The 19445-nt window shown below is 39.7% G+C and overlaps 2 protein-coding genes across 4 annotated transcripts in view; one reads left to right on the forward strand and one right to left on the reverse strand.

The window, feature by feature from the left end:
* On the forward strand, positions 1–18830 carry plcd1a (phospholipase C, delta 1a). Of its 2 annotated transcripts, none has more exons than XM_067577786.1 (15): positions 1–193; positions 6042–6200; positions 10940–11168; positions 11392–11521; positions 11627–11855; positions 12482–12683; positions 13598–13742; positions 13845–13997; positions 15088–15240; positions 15339–15495; positions 16233–16349; positions 16470–16648; positions 16894–17029; positions 17286–17435; positions 17682–18830. In XM_067577786.1, the coding sequence occupies exons 1-15, from the start codon at positions 163–165 to the stop codon at positions 17768–17770; spliced, it is 2259 nt and encodes a 752-aa protein (XP_067433887.1). In that variant the 5' UTR covers positions 1–162; the 3' UTR covers positions 17771–18830. The 2 variants fall into 2 exon arrangements, with proteins under 2 accessions (XP_067433887.1, XP_067433886.1); XM_067577785.1 differs by lacking the exon at positions 1–193 and adding an exon at positions 3484–3699.
* The window catches only part of vill (villin-like), a 12812-nt gene continuing 12190 nt past the window's right edge, over positions 18824–19445 (reverse strand). For both annotated transcript variants that reach the window (XM_067577783.1, XM_067577784.1), the window contains one exon: positions 18824–19317. In XM_067577783.1, coding sequence (XP_067433884.1) covers positions 19204–19317 — 114 coding nt within the window. In that variant the 3' untranslated portion in view covers positions 18824–19203. The remainder of the gene's footprint in view (positions 19318–19445) is intronic.

Below are 19445 nucleotides of genomic sequence, written 5' to 3' on the forward strand. Positions count from 1 at the left end.
GGCTCAGAGGGGGACACAGTTTGGATTTTCTCTTTTCCTGAGACATAGGAGTAACAGACTTGTTTTACAGTTGTGATTATTGCTGTCATATAGCTGGCACTGCTTGGGAGGAAAAGTGGACTTTTGCCTTGCGCATGGTGATTTATTTGGACTGAGATCAGAATGGAGCAGAATGGCACAGCTGTGAAACACGGTGAGTTGGTCAGTGGAGATGCAAAGATTTACTGCCTATTTACCTGTTGTATCTAAAAACTGCAGTTGGTGTAGTGTTTTCCATCTATGGCATGTGATTGAGTGGGGACTATACTCAGAGGTCAGTTTTACCCTATAACATACATTTACTTTACATAGACACATCATAGCCTGTATTCAATTCAATTCAACTTTTACTTAAGATTCTCTGAGAAATCCATGAGGGTGACTCTCGTTTACAATGATGCCGAGATTACACCATGGAAAATACAAACATACAGATTCAACAACAGAGTCAGTTAACATAGTTACCATGGAAAACACAAACATACAAAATCGGTTAATACTGTTACAGGCAGGTAGTGGATGGTTATTAAGTACATTTCTAAAGTGTCCAAGATGTATAAGAGTATTCAGATTTAGGTCATATTGCAAGAGATTCCATGAGTCGGTAGCACTAATACTAAAAGTAGTCAAAGTAGTCCTTCTAAGATCAGTCCTGGCATGAGGTACTTGAAGAACCAACCAGTCTCTGCAACATACAGTAGATGTAATGTATAATAGTAATTTTCCAACCAGGGCTTTATAGACATACAGACACCAATGATTATTGCGTCTCTCAGTCAGAGAAGACCAACCAACCTTATCATATAGAGGATAGAGTGGAGAGTACTGTGGTTATCACCAGTAATAAACCTCAGGGCTGAGTGGTGAGCTTAATCTAAGGGCCAAGGTGTGGAGGCAGCAGCATGTCTGTAAATTACATCCCCATAATCCAGAACTGATAGGAAAGTTGATTCGTTGATCCTCTTCTTACAAATCAAAGGAAAGCTGTATTTATTTCTGTATAAAAAAGCAATCTTTTGTCCCAATTAGGTACTTAAATGCAAATTTGTTGTTGAGCCAGATGCCTGGATACTTGTATTCTGTAACCCTTTCAATATTTGAACCATTGACATTAGAGATATGCAGATTACAGTAATCTATGCTTTTGGATCTTGAGAAAACCATGAATTTTGTTTGATGTATTAAGTTAAGAGAATGTTGCATTGCATGAAAGGAGAGTTGCAGTTTCGTGATGGCTAACTAAACGGAATCAGCAATACAGTACAAAATAGTAGCCTATCGTCTACGTAAAGATGATTTTGGCAACAATGCAGGTGAGAGACAATTTTCACTGATATAGATGGTGAACAGGACAGGGCCCAGAATGGATCCCTGTGGCACGCCCGTTGTAACGAGAGAGAGATACAGACATGTTTTTATTTTCAAGTTCCAACAAAGTAACCTGCCCTGTGCTTTGTCACAGCTTTAGATGATATTTGTGTGCAAAGTCCATTGTTTACTGTCTTTCTTGTAAAACTGCAGCATATTGGGGAGTAAAATGCTTTTGAGCGACACCTGTTGAGATCATTATTTGAAACTTCCTCTACACAACAGTGACTGGCAAATTTGCATTATCCAAAAACATCAGTGTGATCAAATAGGCTATCAACTGTCAGCTTTTCAAATGAAATTCACTTGATCACAGTTAAATAGTTTGTCTGTCTGCAAAGAGGAATGGTGACTTAGACATTGCGGATAAATGGAGAACAGTGCATTTGTTTGTGTCTGTGAGAGGGGAGGAGAGGCTTCAAGCAATAAGGAGTGTTTGTTAAATCAATGAGGTGTAGTCTAATTTGTTTATGAATCAATCAATAAATATATGACAGAGTTAATCACCATGTGCTACATGAACAGAATAAATCAATACAGTCAAGATTTAGGTAATACTGCTATTGATAGCCTATAATTATTCAATCAATATGTATCATTATATTGGCAAAGTCAATCACTTTACATGGTATTTTCATCTTCAAGACAGTCTGTTTGCAGACCTCTTCTGTGGGGATGCTTCTGGTTCCGGCTCTGCTCTCAGGGCAGCTCCACTGGCAGGACAGGAAATGCCACTAGAATAAAACAAAACACACAAGACAACAAGCTGACCATCGGTAGCCTTTCTGACCACACTGATGTTTTGGATGATGCAAACTTGCCAGTTACTGTTACATAGAGGAAGCTTCAAACAATGACCAGAACAGGTGTCACTCAAACTGAACATTTTACTCGCCAATATGCTGCAGTTTCACAGAAAAGAAGGTAAACAACAGACTTTGCACACAAATATCATCACTAAAGCTGTGACAAAGCACAGGGCGGGTTACTTCCTTGAATAATCAAAATAAAAACATCTGGAAGTGTCCCCACAGAGGAGACATGCAGACTATCTTGGAAAAACATCAGTGCTCTTTACCACGACAAATGTTTGTTGTTTCAGTGCAGGATGGGCGTCAGATAAATACTTCCCAACATTTATCTGAACCTAATTGTCAGTGTTGCCTGGTTGCTATTTGTTGTCCTTTATAGCAAGCTTGTAGTCTAGATATTCATTGTAGGCGCAGTGGTTTTATTTGGTGACATGTTTCTGTTGCCAAGATCCATGCATGCAGAAATTACACCTGCATGCATGAAAGAAATACATGCAACCATAGCCACAAGTGCTGTGTGGTGATTATCTGTGATTTACACATATTTTACACACATTTGTATGCTATAATATACTTTTTGCAGGGTTTATCTCTGTTATCTTTCTGATGAGTTTATGAATTATTTGCAAGTAGGCCAACTAGACAAACTAACTTCATGTATTTTTATACCACTGGATGGCGATATTTCCCAGCTCATTAGTTCTGTTAGTATTTAAAAACATGTCCAGATAATGTAACCAAATGCTGTATGAGTGTATGTAGCTTGTTGGGCTTATACATACACTATATACACACACAGATCTATTTTATTGTATCTATTATTCCTATTTTATATTACTTTATTTTTTACTTACTGTTTTGGTTCATGGAGATGTCTTTCTTTCTTATCTTATCTTCTTATCTTATAAATACTTCACTATTTTGTCTGATAAGTATGTTTGGACGCAAAATGCACTGTGCATGCTTTAGGGCCTAGTCATAGACATGTCAACTGAGCAAAACATTGCTTTGCTCAGTGTAAGTTTAAGTCGTTATGCAATATATGTATTTATTTTCTTTTAACGACTGGAAAATCATTTCTGGACTGAGCAGCAGCAACAGAGCAGAGATGTAAGTCTGCTACTTTATGTTTTAACAGTCACCCTTTAAGACTGAAAGTGAGAATAAAATACCAGACAATACCAGACATTACCCTCGCGTAGGTCACAGCTGCAGAGAATAGCGGCTATAACCAAGCAATACATGAGTTTGTAGGCCCGCCCCATGAGAGAAGGGAGGTCGGGGGCGGCTACGTGGTGCCTGCCTCTTTTCCACAGCGAGTACAGATTAAATACCGACTGGATATATATGTGTTTACTGTAAAAATAAAGTTAGTCCGCAATGTCTTGCTTACGCAAACGTCTGAAAAGGACGAAATCCGAGGAACAGGTTTTCCAGGAGCAGGTGAGAAAAGTTGCAAAGGAGAACGGAAAACGCCTAGGTGAGTCCCCTCCAACCCCCTAAAGGTGCATATGTGTATACACCTAATGTTTACATTACCTGGATGTGGGGAGATTTCAATCTTGACAGCAATCACCGATTATATCTTTTCATAATCATAATCTTTTAGAATAATCTGCTTTTTCCTGTTACTGGGAGTCAGTATATGTAGTGCTTTGACAACGTGCAGTAAAGAGGCTTTATGAAGGCTTCCTCGTTGCCTGGAGCGATGAATTCTTCTTTCACAAGCAGCTGCAGCTTATAGGCTGGTATGTTGTGGTCAAAATTATATGTCTGCTTTGTCTTTCTGAAGAAGCGACAGGTACAGGAAGGCGTTTAAACCTCAAAAGGAGCTTAATAAACAGAGGGTGAGCACCTCTGTGCAATTTCTTAGTAATTTTGCGCCTTCTGTCTCACATTTTAAATTTTATCTGCATGATTTCCTTTCTTAGTAGGAAATTTGAAAGAGAGGACAGCAGAGCAAGAAATTGCAAAGTGTTATAAAGCTCTCCTCAGTGAATAATACACATCTGCAGCCACTGAGCTTGGCTCAGACAGTAGAATGTGATGAGAATTCAACTTTCCATTCAGGCATCTTTTCAACATATTGCAGCAGCTTGTTTGTTTTGGTCAGCTTTTATCATGTGGCATTCATAAACTGGACTTGTGGAGCACCTGTGCATTTGAAAAGTGTATCGTATATTTTTAAAACTTCAAATCTCAATTAAAACTATTCTTGGAAGACTTCCTGTCCTGCCTCTGTAAAATGATTTTCCCCCTCCTGCTTCAAACAGCTGTGTTTGTGGTGAACTTGGCAAAACTGCATTTTCGTTGTACATGTACACACCCTGGTCCTGTCCGCAATAATTCACAAGACAAAGTTAATTTAGAAAAACTGTCCTCATACAGTAACAGATATTAAAATGCTGCATCCAAAATGCATTTTATGCATTAGGAATGTTTGTAAACAGTCAGGCGCTCTCCTTTATACCCCTGAGGTCTCACGCTATTGTGATATATGTGAGGGTTATAAATGTTTTATGGGACTCTGTAATCTATTCTACACTGTATTTTTGCCCAGTCAGATAATGTATCCCAAGAGGACTTCCTAGTTAATAAAGATAAAGTGAAATACATGTCACAACTGCTCTTATTAACTTATTGGAACAGCAAAACATGCATCTCTGAACCTTATCATTAGCTCATACCTCAGAGGCATTAATCCCTGTTATTCAACCTTAACTCTTGCCATCTTCTAGCCCTAGCTTGCCTTATGGGGTGTTGTCGGTATACTGTAAAGGTCAGGATCTTATCCAGCCTTGCATCTGAAACATACTACTAAAAAAAAGGAAGAGAGGTTTCTTATGTGATTCATAACCGTATGACTCACGATTATGATTTGGGAAAATCAGAAACTTATTTGTGGCCGTTCTCTTTTCTCAACATAAAGCTTGTGAGTGACTAAAAATATGCAACTTTTCTTCACGGTAAATTAGATTTCACCCCCCCCCCCCAAAAAAAAAGGAGATGACGTAGAGAGAGTTGCACCCCCGGCAGAAATCCTGCCTGAGCAGAGGCGGTTTTGAGCTGCCTGCAGAGAGGCCAGACGCTCATAAACAGCCTCTGTGAGTCTGTGGTACAGTCTTGGAAAAAAATTTCGGTAATGTTGTGGCTCTGCCCACGACCCTGACTCAGTCCCAAATGAGTTGTAGTGAAAGTCGTTATCCTCAGATGCCCTTTGCTTACTGAAGCGACATTACTTATTTGTCCTTTTTCTAATAGAACATATAATGGCCATTTTAAGTTTGTGTGATGCAAGAAGCTATGTGAATAAAGTTCTTCCCCGCCCATACATTGAGTAATCCCTGCATCTAATCTGCAGAGATGTAAAACAAATAAACTAAACATTGACCTGCCAACATTGTCCTGTTGTGGTTTCATACAATGTTTTACAAGAATTATGAGTCATTCATCACACCCTTCCCAGAAAGTCATAATCACCTTAATGATAAGTCACTTGCACTGCTCATCCGTTGTGAAATCTTCCATATTTAACACTGTACACTAGCTGAGTAGTACAGGCTGGTAGTGTTGGAAACTATATGTCACATTTAATAGCTCACTTTGCTCTGATTTACTCTTTTTTTTAGTTTTCTGTCATTTGATGTACCGCAAAAATAATCAGTCAATTGAGAAAATATTTGTCAGATTCATTGATAATGAAAAGAATTGTTCGCTACAGCATTGAATAACGTACGGTGTCAAAAGTTGACATTGACATTGGCTGGTCTGTGTGTTTACTTTTAAGCAAACAGATATTTAATTTCATATTCCCTCTCGCAGGTTTGGAGGGTGATGCAGACCTACAGTTCCTGCTTGTCGGTGGGGAACTGGTCAAGGTTCGCTCAAGCTCCTGGCAGAGAAACCGCTTCTACAAACTGCAAGAAGACTGCAAGACCTTGTGGCAGGAATCCCACAAAGCATTCAAGAGAAATCAGACTTGTGAGTGCCATCTTCTGCTACATGAATCATTTGTTGGCATACCTGTTTTGATGGTGCTTACAATCCTTCTGAGTTCAAGTTTCTGTAAGTTATTACACTTGGGCTGTAGCTCATCCCAGTGTTTTATGAGCTGTACATTCTTCTTCCATTTTTCCACTCTCCTTTCTGATCTCAACAATAGCTCGCACGCGAACACACCCCTAAAATCCCTCTAGTAGTGGAGAATATGTGAGAGGTGTTGGTCAAATGGAAACAACTCACACTGATACTGTGGTGTGGCCAGACTGGAAAATACTAGTGTGTATGCTGGCTGTATGTTTGTCCATGTGTGTGTGAAAGAGATTATTTTCCTGTGATTTCCGGTGCAGTGATCCACTGTCAGGGTGCGAATGCATGTGTGTGTGTGTCCTCTGCAGCTACCAGGCCTGATAACCTCTGCCCTGAGCCAGAGCCTTGAACAAACACTGAAAGACAGAGCAGTGCGCCTTATATTCCCCATACTGACACTTTCCATCTCAACGTACACTCAGCATACACACACACAGATGACATCGAGCAATACGGTCATGTGCCCGGTCATGAGGCAATGCTTTTTTTTTTTTTTTTTTGAACATAAGCAGAAGTGCTTACAGATGGGCAGAACTGGACACTTTAGTTTTCAGGCATTTCCTTGTTTACGGAAATAAGCTGCATGTTTTATTGCTTTCCTGTGGGCTTTAACAAGCCACAATTGCCAATCAGCTCTAAAGTGCGTTTACATAAGAGCATGTGGGAGGGTAGCACGTATTGTTTTTGACCACTTTTTGGATGAGAGTCATCTGATGCTGCATTTGTCAAATCAAGCATAAAGGTACAGTATTATTATCAGCGGGTAGTCATATGACATATTGTTGGCCTGCTTCTCCAGATCGTAATTCAACTACTGCTACTTCTGTCACAACAGAAGATACACAGATACACAACACCTTTCACATGTTTGTCTATCCTGTAAGAGGGTTCCTCCTGTGCTGCTCTTTCTGAAGTTTCTCACATTTTTCTATTTTTTTCATGGAGTTTCCTTGTACAAATCAAGGATCTAAGAATAGAGTGTTTCATAAAGCCCACTGAGACAAACTGTTGGTTCTGACTTGATGTCAGGAGGTGAATGGAGGACTCGATATCTTTTTAAATGTTTTTATTGAATTTTTAGTACGTTTTGAAATTTGGTCCTGATAACAATACATTTTTCTGCACCTTAGTTTTAGAAATATAAACATGTTTTAACTCTTTTATAAAACTCTCTTATAAAAAAAGAATAGAGACGATTAAAAATCTAATTAAAGAAAAAGTAAACACACAGACTAAGCTTGATTAATTAATTATTTTTGTGTTTATCAGATGACAGAACAGTAGTTTTTGGCATTTCTCCTTAAAAATGACTTAAGCTATTAATTGTCTATCAAAATAGTGGCCACTTTATTTTCTGTCAGTAGACTGATTGATTAATAGTAATTGTTTCAGCTCCAGTATGGACACATTTTGGTTGGTACTTCATTTTTGATACCCATCCTACACACCTTCATACTTTGTAAATGAGTGACAGAAAATCTCTGGATGACATCCCATCAGTCCCAACAGACTGTGAGCTCGGTTTTATTGCTCCGTCTTTTTTGAAAAGCATCCAGCGTTTAAAGTTCCCACTCTCGTTCCCATAATCAGTGATTGTCATTTGCCTCGATAGCATTCACACACACACACACACATGCACTGCCAGGGTTATATGAGGTAGACATCAGAGGCTTTGTATACCACTATAAAGTTTACACATATGTCTCATGAGGTACTTCCCTCATTTTACTGCCTGTCAGCTGTTTGTCACAGAGAAGGAAGTGATAATTACAAATAAATCTAGTCAAACATTAATAATATTAATTAATATTTGACTAAACAGCATTCATGGGCTCATATTCAAACACGTCTAACAGATAGGATAAGTAGGTGGTTATAGTTTTGCATGTCATTCCTGAAAATTTATTTTGTTAATAATTTCTCAACTCACTTCTTAAGACACTACAGTAGTCAACCCCAAACTGAAGATTAACCTGAAGGTCAAGTTTGCACACACACACACACACACACACACACACACACACACACACACACACACACACACACACACACACACACACACACACACAAACACATACTGACATGGCTTATTAGCCACCACCTCAGGGGGAATTATTCTCTTCACTGTCCTCCTTTGAAGAAAAGAGTTTTAGAAACAGCAACATGAACTTTGTCGGGGCCGGCACAATAATCTCTTTGTGTGAAATTTCATCTGGTATTCAAGCAATGCCGGCCTGACACGGATGACATGACTTGGGCATTGTGGACTTCATCTGTCCAGATGGGATTCTCTGAAACTGGTCCAAATTCACAACCCTAAACTCCTCTACAGTCGTCTGTTTTGCTGGGGATAACGTGCATGCACAGATTAATCAGACACTCTTCTTCTGCTGAGCGCTTCCAAGGTATTTTGTTCATCCAGCAGTCAGCTGAGTGTGCACCACCCAGCCTTGGGTGTGTTTCACCACACCGCCCCCCCACTGTTGTGTTTTTCTCTTCAAGTAGTCTGACCTTTAGATTCATTCTGCCCCTAGATAGGCTCAGATTCTCTCAAGAACAATGCTCGCTCTTCATTAGACTCTGTAACCTCTGGTGGTAAAGGGTAGAAACATTGTGATTATAACCCAGCTACAACATATGGCCTCTTAGCTAAGCCTGTAGTCTTTCGTGTTTTGTTACAAGGGCGGTTGTTGCCATTTAGTGTGATTACATCATGCATGGTCGTGCATGTTCTTCCGTACATTAAGCTGCACAACAATAGAGATGGCCCCCAATGTATGGGTAAAAACAGGCTGTGTGTGCAGAGACCTTCAGTATATGATGTCTTTTTGTTAAAACAAAATATTTTTATCCTTAGAAATGCCAATCATATTATTTTATGAGTGCATGTGTTGCCCGTGTGTGTCAGTGTATGAGGCAAGGAGCTCAAAAGAGGCCAGAGTGTATCAGACTCTTTTGCCATCGTCAAATCTCCATGGAATGTGTTTGTTTTGCCAAAGAATTCAAGAGTTCAGCTCGCAACAACAAAATGTCTGAGAGCATCTCTTCGCCAGTCTCAAAGGGCTATTTAAGCCTAACTATCCAGACACAGTTTCTCAGTTTCAGAAATACAGTCAGTGGTAAACAAGATTCTGGATCAAGCTGCTGTTATTATGTAATGTGTTTAGTAGCTGCATCCTCGATATTTAGCAAGAAGGAATTCAGTTAAAAGTTGATATTGCACCACACAGCAGATTTTCAAAATGTTTTGTTTTTTTAGCAAACAATCCATTTTTCACCCCTTTTCTTTTAGATCGTCTTTGTGATCACAAATCTGGAAGAGAAAATTTTCATCTGTGTCAGAGTAAATAAATTATTTATACTTCTAAAGCTGCACTTAGCAATATTTTTATGTTAACAATGTATGAAATAACTACATGTAATGTGATTGGGGTCACTTATAGGGACGAACCCACAGAAAATTATCACCCAACTCTGCAGTTCCCCTCAGCTTTAAGGAGCGTTTTAGCATCTTTTAGCTTGTCGTTTTGGTTTTATGACCCACAATTTTACTGTTTTGGTTCACCCTCACCCTTGTCAACCTTATTTCCAGCAGCAGCAGGCAGCAGTTTTCAATGATGAAGCTGTGATAAACCCACTGCACACTACCTGCCAGACACCAAACTGCATACAGACAAATTAGCAACTATCTGTTGGACACTGTGGAGCACTTCACAACTAAACACACAGATATTTTTCTGTAGGAGTTGTTGGACTATTGGACTTACATTCCAAAAACACCACTCCAAATGAATGCTAATGTTGCTTCATGTCTGCTGGGTGTGAAGGCAACTCATTTGCCACGACAACTTTATAAGGTTATATTATGTCCATGTTGGTGTTTTCCACTGCGCCCAAGTAGAAAAAACATCAGTTATTGCTGCTTTAAGATTACTTTCTTTCCATATGAGGAGACTTATACCATCTTCAACACACTCCGTGAGCTTGTAGACAGTTGCTGAACAGTTATGAACGTATGTTTTTATCTGTTGCATTGTGATTGAAGGCTACCAAACCGCCCTCCCACACAGAAACAAAACCCTTCCTGTTGATAAGATATAAAAACCGTTTCTGGCGTCCCGTGGTGGTGTGCCCATCGGGACGAAAAGTCTGCCGCCAGCAGTGTCTTCTCTAAGGAAGATTTCTGAAGTTATGCTTCAAGGGACAACTGTGACTGCCAACTACTTCATGGTTGTGCCCAAATATGAAACTCAAAACTATGCTTCTACTAAAGCCGTTATTAAAACAGTTATTATGACAGAGCAGGCAGTTAGCAGGCACCTTTAATTTAGAATTCCTGCTCTATAAATTATTTGCTGTCAAGGCTACTAGTATGAGACTGCTTTTCTCTCATTTTCTGGACATTTTTGGCTGTTCTAAGTGAAACTTTTAAGACAGAGACTTGATTCCAAATCCTATGTTTGCATTTCCACATCAAGCTCAAACATTGTTCAGACTTGTTTAGGCTTCTCTCTTTTGCCTTCAAGTGTTTGAGGGCTTACATCTGCTAACGCTATCCATTAACAAACAAACTCTTGGGTGACCTTTCAAATGCCAGAATTTTCAACAAACCAATTCCTCTCTCCAAACAGTCTCCATTGATGACATTGACTCAGTGCGCAAAGGCCGTCAGTCTGAGGGGTTTCAGAAACACACTGACCCCAGTGATGAAGAGCGGTGCTTCTCCATCATCTTTAAGAACCCTGGGAAGAATCTCGACCTGATGGCAGCCAATAGGGACGAAGCGAAACAATGGGTCGGCGGCCTGGAGAAGATTATCAACAACATGCAAAACCTCAACAGACAGCAGAAGAACGAGCAGTATCCTTGACAAAGTATTTAAATGGGAAAGGTTTTTAGAAGTATGTTCCTCAAATGTTTTTTGGTTGCAGTCTTGAGAGGAGACATTGCTATGTGTCCTTGGCACTCATAGATTTTATATTTTGTTCATTATTAGTGCAGATTTAAGATGTTGCAAAAACTGCTTGAGTTTATAGCTAAAACTAAAATGAGTTGAAACCGAATCCTTACATCTAAATGCCAGCTGGCTCTTCAACTGCATGCGGAAAGCAGACAAGAACGAGGACAACCGCATGAACCTGAAGGAGCTGAAGCACTTCCTGCGACAGATCAACATTGAGGTGGACGACACCTACGCAGATGAAATTTTCAAGGTAGGTCCCTCTCAGAAAATTCATTCACTTCTTATAGTTCATCAAGCTTAAAATCTAGTTCATCTGGTTGATTGATTCTCATAATTATCATGTCACATGTGACAGAAATGTGACACGTCCAAATCAGGCACTTTGGAAGGCTCGGAGATCAAGCTTTTCTATGACATGCTGACCCAACGGCAGGAGATAGATGTGATCTATGGGAAGTACGCTCAAACAGAGGGTCTAATGAGCGACAAGGACTTGCAGAGCTTCCTCCTGACCGAGCAGAGAGAGCCGGTGTCCGTGGAGTACGCTCGCAAACTGATCGAAAAATTCGAGCCTGATGCAACAGGTATGGAAACACTGTTGGTCTTTCTGGGTTTTCTACAACACTACTTCAATCAGGAGAGACAAGTGAATGAAGTAAAGATAAATGTTTATTGTACAGATGGTATTGATAATTAGTCTTGTCAACAGTCTTTGGCGCTTAGACTCTACAGGGAGATTTTGTAATCGAGGGACAGTGAGATAAATCCTCCCATGGAGTCCAGACACTGGTGGTGGTGGTGGCTGATGAATCACACTGAGACTGATAATGCTGATGGGGTTGATGAAGTGATGCACTGATGAATCTGCGAAGACTGGCAGTTATGGGGAGGTGGTGGAGACAAACATTTAAAAAGACAGCCACACGATGATAGGCTGACATTGGAGGTGCGTCTCTGTGCTATTGGATATATGTGACCAGCTGATGTGAACAGCTGACAGCTCAATTGACAGCCTCGGATAATGACAGCAAAAGAAATTATGAGTGATGCATGCATGAGAGATGTGAAGGCATGATGGTATGAGAAATAAAACTACAGGTTTATGCTTGCAAAGATAGTCTTCCTGACTGAACTTTTGCCATAAATCCATATATAATAGGTACATAAACAGTTCATGTCATATATTCATCTTGTCCGTCCATAACTTCAGCAAAGCAAAAGAAGCACATGACCAAAGACGGCTTCCTGATGTACCTCCACCAGGAGGAGGGCTCCATCTTCAACCCAGCCCACAAGCAGGTGTACCAGGACATGAGCCAGCCTCTCAACCAATACTACATCTCATCCTCTCACAACACATACCTGATGGAAGACCAGCTCAGAGGACCCAGCAGCACGGAAGCCTACATACGGTAACGACTTCTTACAAAAAGCAGGTTGATCAGGGACAGAGGAGCAACTTTACCCCGTCATTCTAGCAAATGCAATCTTGAATTTTTATGCTTTTTACCTTGTGTTGCAAAGATATATCTTCCTTTTTGACCAGATTGCCCCAGAAACTAAACTGTGGAATTAAATCAGGAACTAAATTATGCTTTTTTTTTCCTGTTTGTGTTTGCGTTGCATCTGAAGAGCTGCTGAGATAAGAGATGAATAAACAATTGCTTTATTTAAGATGCAATTTTAGCCCACACAACACATTAATACACAATTAGGGTTGTCCTTTGACATTTATTTGTGCATGACTGTGTGATGTTTGACTGGTTGTTGGAAAGGAGATCGAAAGAACCAGAAAGGCTTGGCACCTCTTTGCAAAATAGTGACCTTAATGACCTTCTGAATGTTTTCTTTAATACTCAACATTAAAAAATGATCTAGTTGCTCTTGCTCACTGGCTCTCTAATTTCTCTTCTCTCTCTGTTTATCACACTCTTATTTTTAACTAGCCGGGAAGCTAAGCTAAGCTATACAACCTTTTAAAACGTCAATAACATTATAAAAAAAAGCTTTCAGTCTTAATGAATGATGTTGAGAACTTTCAGCGGTCTCAAGGTTTGTGTTTGACCAGTCAGAGACATTTAGCACTGCCAACTGGTAGCTAATTTTCTTCAGAAAGTACTTCCTCTTAAGCAGGGAAGGGCAGGAATTATGGCCCAGAAACCAAAACTGGCACAAGGTTTCTTTGCTAAAAATCCAAGTCAAGTTTCATCCCTATTAGGGTTCCTGGAAAAGTTTCTGTGGTGGAAAATAGCCAAGATGGACAATTCAAAGGTGATCTCTGTGGCATGCAGTGCAGGTGGTCATGAAGGTTTTTTTTTCCTTGCAGAGCACTGATGAAGAGTTGTCGTTGTGTGGAACTTGACTGTTGGGATGGGGCAAACGGAGAGCCTGTTATTTACCACGGCTACACGCTCACATCCAAAGTGCTCTTCAGAGACGTCATCAAAGCCATTAAAGACTACGCCTTCAAAGTATGTGAGCTATTACCCGTGGGACAGGATTTCACTGTTCTCACTGTTCTCATGATTACATGATTATAGAAAAGTTCTGAGCTTCATTTTTCTGTTTCCCAGACATCTGACTACCCAGTGATCCTGTCCCTGGAGAATCACTGCAGCGTGGACCAACAGAAGCTCATGGCCCATCACTTGATCTCCATCCTGGGTGATGCTTTGGTCACAAAGCCTCTTGAGGGCACCATGCCCACCAACCTCCCCTCACCTGAGGTGTGCGGCTCTTTACCTAAGCCTACTGAAATGCATTACAGTCCATAAAGATTCACAGTGTGTGGAGCCTCGCTACAAGTACCCTCTCAAACAAACCCCTAATACTGTAGGAAGACCACACCTAAAAATTTCCTCCTCTTAAGTTAATTAACCACTCTGCCAGTTTTTTTCACTTTCCTGTTCACTGTAACTGGACTATTAGATTTGTCTGGGAAAGGAAACTGATGAGATTAAAGTAAAAATTCAAATAAACCACTATGATGCAATCAAAACTTTACCAATCTCAAGCTGCCGCTCCCCTCTGTGTTGATAATGTCGTAAACCAAAGCAAGCTCTTTTGTCTTGTATTTTATTGGCTTGTTTATTGAAAGTTTGGACAGCAGTTGTTGATTAACTAATGAGTTGTGACAAGACCTGACTGCAGTGTCTGAGAGAACACCTTGTTTTTATAGAGAGGTTTTCAGCATTTGGAATTTCATTTGTGTGTGAACAGGGGCTGGTATTTAGCGTTTCTCCAGCAGGCATGTAAGGAATGCACACAGCTGGTTTTCATTTAAGACATTAAACGTGATATTAATTTACTCCTTTTCTGGTACAATCAGGTAATGCGGTTTACACTCTGAACTGTTCTTTAACCATTCTTCCATTAAGATTTAACTATCCATTTCTTTCTCTATTTTCCACATCTTCTTTATATCTTTCCTCCTTTAATCTTTGGTCATTATCTATATCTCATGAAAGTAAGGACGTTTGTTACCCCCAGATGGATGAACTGAAAAAGGTCCTCAATACTGGGTGTGACCCACAAAGTGAGAAAATATTAGCGTGCCAAATCATCTTTCAGTGACATTCCCCAGCACTTACAGTGTCTTCAAATGTAGCAACCATGGGATGGATGCCTGTGGCACTGTCTGCCTCAAAGGAAATTATAATTGTGCATTACACAACACTTTCCTTTCTGACATTGGCTGTTTGAGAGGCGTTACTCGCTGTCACCACATACTTTTTGCCATTGCAAAATAAAAATCTACATAATTGCCTTTAGAAATCGCACGTCAGATTATGTCTTTAATGATCTGTTTGTTTACAGGAGCTAAAGGGCAAGTTCCTTATCAAGGGAAAACGCTCGAACAAACTGGATGCTGCCTTCAACAATAACAGCACCATGGAGGAAGACACTGTGTCTGAGGAGGATGAGGCTGCAGATTGTAAAGAGAATGGACAAAAAGCCAAACCCACAAAGGTGTGTCAAGTGCTTAGTAATATTTCTGAAGAAATAACAAAAACAATGATTAATTTAAGATACAAAAAGCAAACCAAGCCTCTCCCAACTCCTTTCAGAATTCGAAGATCAAGCTTGCCAAAGAGCTGTCAGACATTGTTATCTACTGCAAGAGTGTCCACTTTAATGGTTTTGAACATGCCAAAGACAAACAGACCTTCTACGAGATGTCTTCCTTCAAGGAGACTAAAGCATTCAACCTGGCTGAAACCTCAGGTAAGCCAGCACAGCAGTCCTGGTGCCACAGGAAAGTAACTGGCCGGGCATTTGGTTTGGTTTATGGGTGGGCCCATACCCACATTTAAGACTTTTAGGAGGACACCTACATGTTCTGTTTGTGTTTTCAACAGCTGCCGTCACCACGACAACCACAACACATTCTGCTGAAAGTCACCACATAACACGATCAATGGTTAAACCAAAACACCTGTTTCGGTGACCGTGTTACCTGGCAACTTTCAGCTGAGTGTGTCGAGGTTACTCATAGTGACGGCAGCTGGCTCCTAAAAGCCTTATCAATTTTACTTTTATAAATCAATCAATGTGTTTATTATCTACGTCAACCATTTACATAAGCTAAACAGTGCTCAACAAGAAGCATTCACCTCGTAACATATCTTATAATGTGGGAAACAAAACGTAATCTCTAAGTTGGCAGTGTAGCTATAGTCTATCTTGTGATTTCAGACTCTTATCTTCAATTGGAAAGTGGCCCGTATTCATAACACTAGAACTACAACACAGTTTTGCTTTAATCTAAAATGAGGTCTGCATTTTAACTTTAAGGCTGAGCTTAGATCTAGAACTGAAATCAGTAACCTCATTCTTTTTGGCAAGAGATGATAAAAATATATTATTTAATGACACGACAGCAGCACACTTGATCAATATATCTTGGAGCACAGTATAAAAAGCATGGTAAAGCATCTGCTTTTGTAACTGTGTTCTCATAGCCACTGCCTTCATCCATCACAACATGGACAAGCTCAGTAGGATCTACCCCGCCGGCACCAGAACTGACTCCTCGAACTACAACCCTGTGCCCATGTGGAACGTTGGTTGCCAGATAGGTACGCTCCCATCACTGTACTCAGAAATTCAGCCATTCATTATCACTAATATTAGATGCAGATAATAATTCAATTTTTGGTAATAATTCACCTCCCTCTTCTCTTTGACTTGCTTTTCAGTGGCGCTCAACTTCCAGACTCCCTCCAAGGAGATGCATCTAAACCAGGGACGGTTTCTACCAAATGGAGTATGTGGCTACATCCTGAAACCTGAATTCCAGAGAAGCCTGTCCTCTCAGTTTGATCCCAACAAACTTACCAGAGGGCCGTGGCTAAATAAGAAGATCTTTCATGTCATGGTGAGGTCTTAATCCTGAAACAGGAACTGAGATTTTTTAACTGAGATTTGAAATAGTTCTGTATTTACCATGTACTTATCTTTTTATTGTACCATGTAAGCAGACCATCATCTCTACCTTAAATCAAATCAGTGACTGGAGTGATTAAATAGGAAATAAGTAGTGTTTAGATGTAATTGTGTTTTTGTTCGGTATTTGTATTGTTACATTATTGTTTGTGTGCTTTTGGTGTCCCAATACAACAGGTGATCTCAGCTCAACAGTTACCGAAACTCAACAAGGACAAACTGAAATCCATTGTGGACCCTCTGGTGAGAGTGGAGATCCACGGCGTGTCAGCAGACATCGCCAGCATGGAGACACACTACATTGAAGACAATGGTGAGCACAGCATACATATACATAGATACAAATGCATAGATTCATACAGACAGACAGATAATTATGGAGAAATGTAAATGGAGTTCTGTTGACGGTGAAGGTGAACAAAAACATGTCCTTTTAGATACATTAATTGGGATTTTTTTTATTACATGAATGATCACTTACCCTTTAGAGAAAATGTCACATGCTTTGACAGAAAATTTGAACATTATTAGCAAGTTGCACCATCTGAATGATAGTTGTACCCCTGCAGGGTTCAACCCCATGTGGAATCAGAACTTCCAGTTTGAAATCCATGTCCCAGAGCTGGCCATGGTGCAATTTGTGGTGGAGGACTACGACACAACATCGGGGAATGATCACATCGGGCATTACTGTCTACCGCTCACCAGTGTACAGAACGGTAAGGATGTCCAGTTTAAACAGCATTAAGCGCTACTCAAACTCAAGAATGCGAAAAGTGCATTAAACAGCAGATGTCTTATTTCAGGATAAAAAAGTGAAGTTCAGTGTAGTTATTTTTAATTTTCCAGAACTGCTGTCAATTCTACGTAACTCATATGAATCAGTATTTTTGTTTTGTCTGTTGCTATATTATGTGTATAGTGGTTTTTTGATGACAAAGCTGAATCTCACTTCCTGTTTCCAGGGTATCGACATGTTCCGCTGCTCACCAAGAGAGGTGATGTCATCTGCTCTGCTGGCCTCTTTGTGCATCTCATGCTCCTGGACGCCTAGTAGGCTGGCTGTGTATAGAAACCCTTCATGCCAGCAGCAGCATTTTTTTTTTAAAACTGTAAAGGAATTTGTCCAGTTTTAAAGCTCAGTAATATAACTCTGATCAAATATTTCAGACGCCTCTTCGCGGAGAAAAGCGTTTGGTCATCTGCCAAGCTATATCTGCTGACTCACAGTTGTCTGTAACACATTTCTGTTGTTTCAGCTTTTTAAGAAATGAGCCTTTGCTCAGCCAGGTTGGTAAGAGCTCTTGTAGAGTAACAAAGCCAGAATGAATGAAAATGTGAATGAATAGGAGGTGAATGAGCAGTCTAGGAAAATATTTAAAGACAGGCATTATACCGTATTTGTTGTATTTGGGAGAATAATTGGAAGAGTAAAGTGTAAGTCTCAGCTTAAGATATATTGGCTGTTATTTCTAAAAAGTATTTGCATTTTATAGGTTTCCTGAGGCTTTAAGATATTTTCCATCAGGATCATACAGTTCGTGCTCATGGAAACATTGTTTTTGTCAAGCAACACAACAAGCACTCCTTTTTAATTTTATATCCTTTTTCTTGTGACTAGAACAAATCTTGATTGTTGATTGTTTTGAAAATTGTCTCATACCATAATTATGTTTATCACTGGAGTCTGTAGCAACAGTATATGTTTTGCCCATTGAGAGAGAGCCACATGTATAGTATGTATGTGTCTGTGTGTATGTGTTCATTCATTATAAATGCAGTGTCCTGCAGATAATGTTTGTCAATGTGATTTTCATTTTTTTTCAGACTTAAAATATTTTATAACTTCCTTTTTTTTGACTATTGATATGAGGAACATATCAAGCAATACACTGTACATGACTTTGCTCTAAACATATTGAACTCAATTAACTTTGTCAAACATTTAATGTCAAACAAACTCTAATAGTTTAAATCACACTCGATTATTTTCATCATCCAATTAACTACAACAGTTTTTCTGTGACAAACTCATGACTGTCAGTGCTTTCAGTATGTCATGTCACTTCTCTGCATTTGCAGTATTTCTCAAATAAAACCAGGAGAGTTCCTGATGGAAGGCTTTTTGTGTTTATTCATAATATAATGATTTACACATGGCAAATGACAACATTATGCAGAGAAAACTTGATCAGTGATCAAACATAAAGCATAACCATTAATAAGTAAGTCATGCCCATTAAATGTATGATTTTTATCACAATCGTGTAAAGAAGCTTTAATAGTTTAGCACGTTTAATCACTATAACTTGGCTGTTGGTTGAAAACATTGTCATTAAGTTTTAAAAAATATATAGATGAAATGATGAAGACTTCTACCAGCCCTGTTATTCTCAACAACAGCTAAAATGCTGCCTTTCAGTTTGCTTTACAGAAAACTTTCTCAGGTTTGACAACCTTTCCATGTAATCCCATAATTAATCTCTCTCAGAAAAGTCCTGCTTTTTTCTTCAAGTCATTCTGCCTCCACTTTGGCAGGCGCTGGAAGTCTAAGCGGGTGGTGCCAAGCAGGTTCTCAAAGTCCTCATCAGACAAGTAGTCCTGCAATCAGAGAACAGGGGAGGACAGACAACGGTTAGGCTGACCTCTGCTGCTCGCTCTGTGTTATTACATGAATCCTAATTACAACATACTTAGCACCTCCCACTGACTCACAGCCAACCTTGCAA

The sequence above is a fragment of the Thunnus thynnus genome, chromosome 21 (assembly GCF_963924715.1).
Source record: "Thunnus thynnus chromosome 21, fThuThy2.1, whole genome shotgun sequence".
NCBI classification, from domain to species: Eukaryota; Metazoa; Chordata; class Actinopteri; order Scombriformes; family Scombridae; genus Thunnus; species Thunnus thynnus.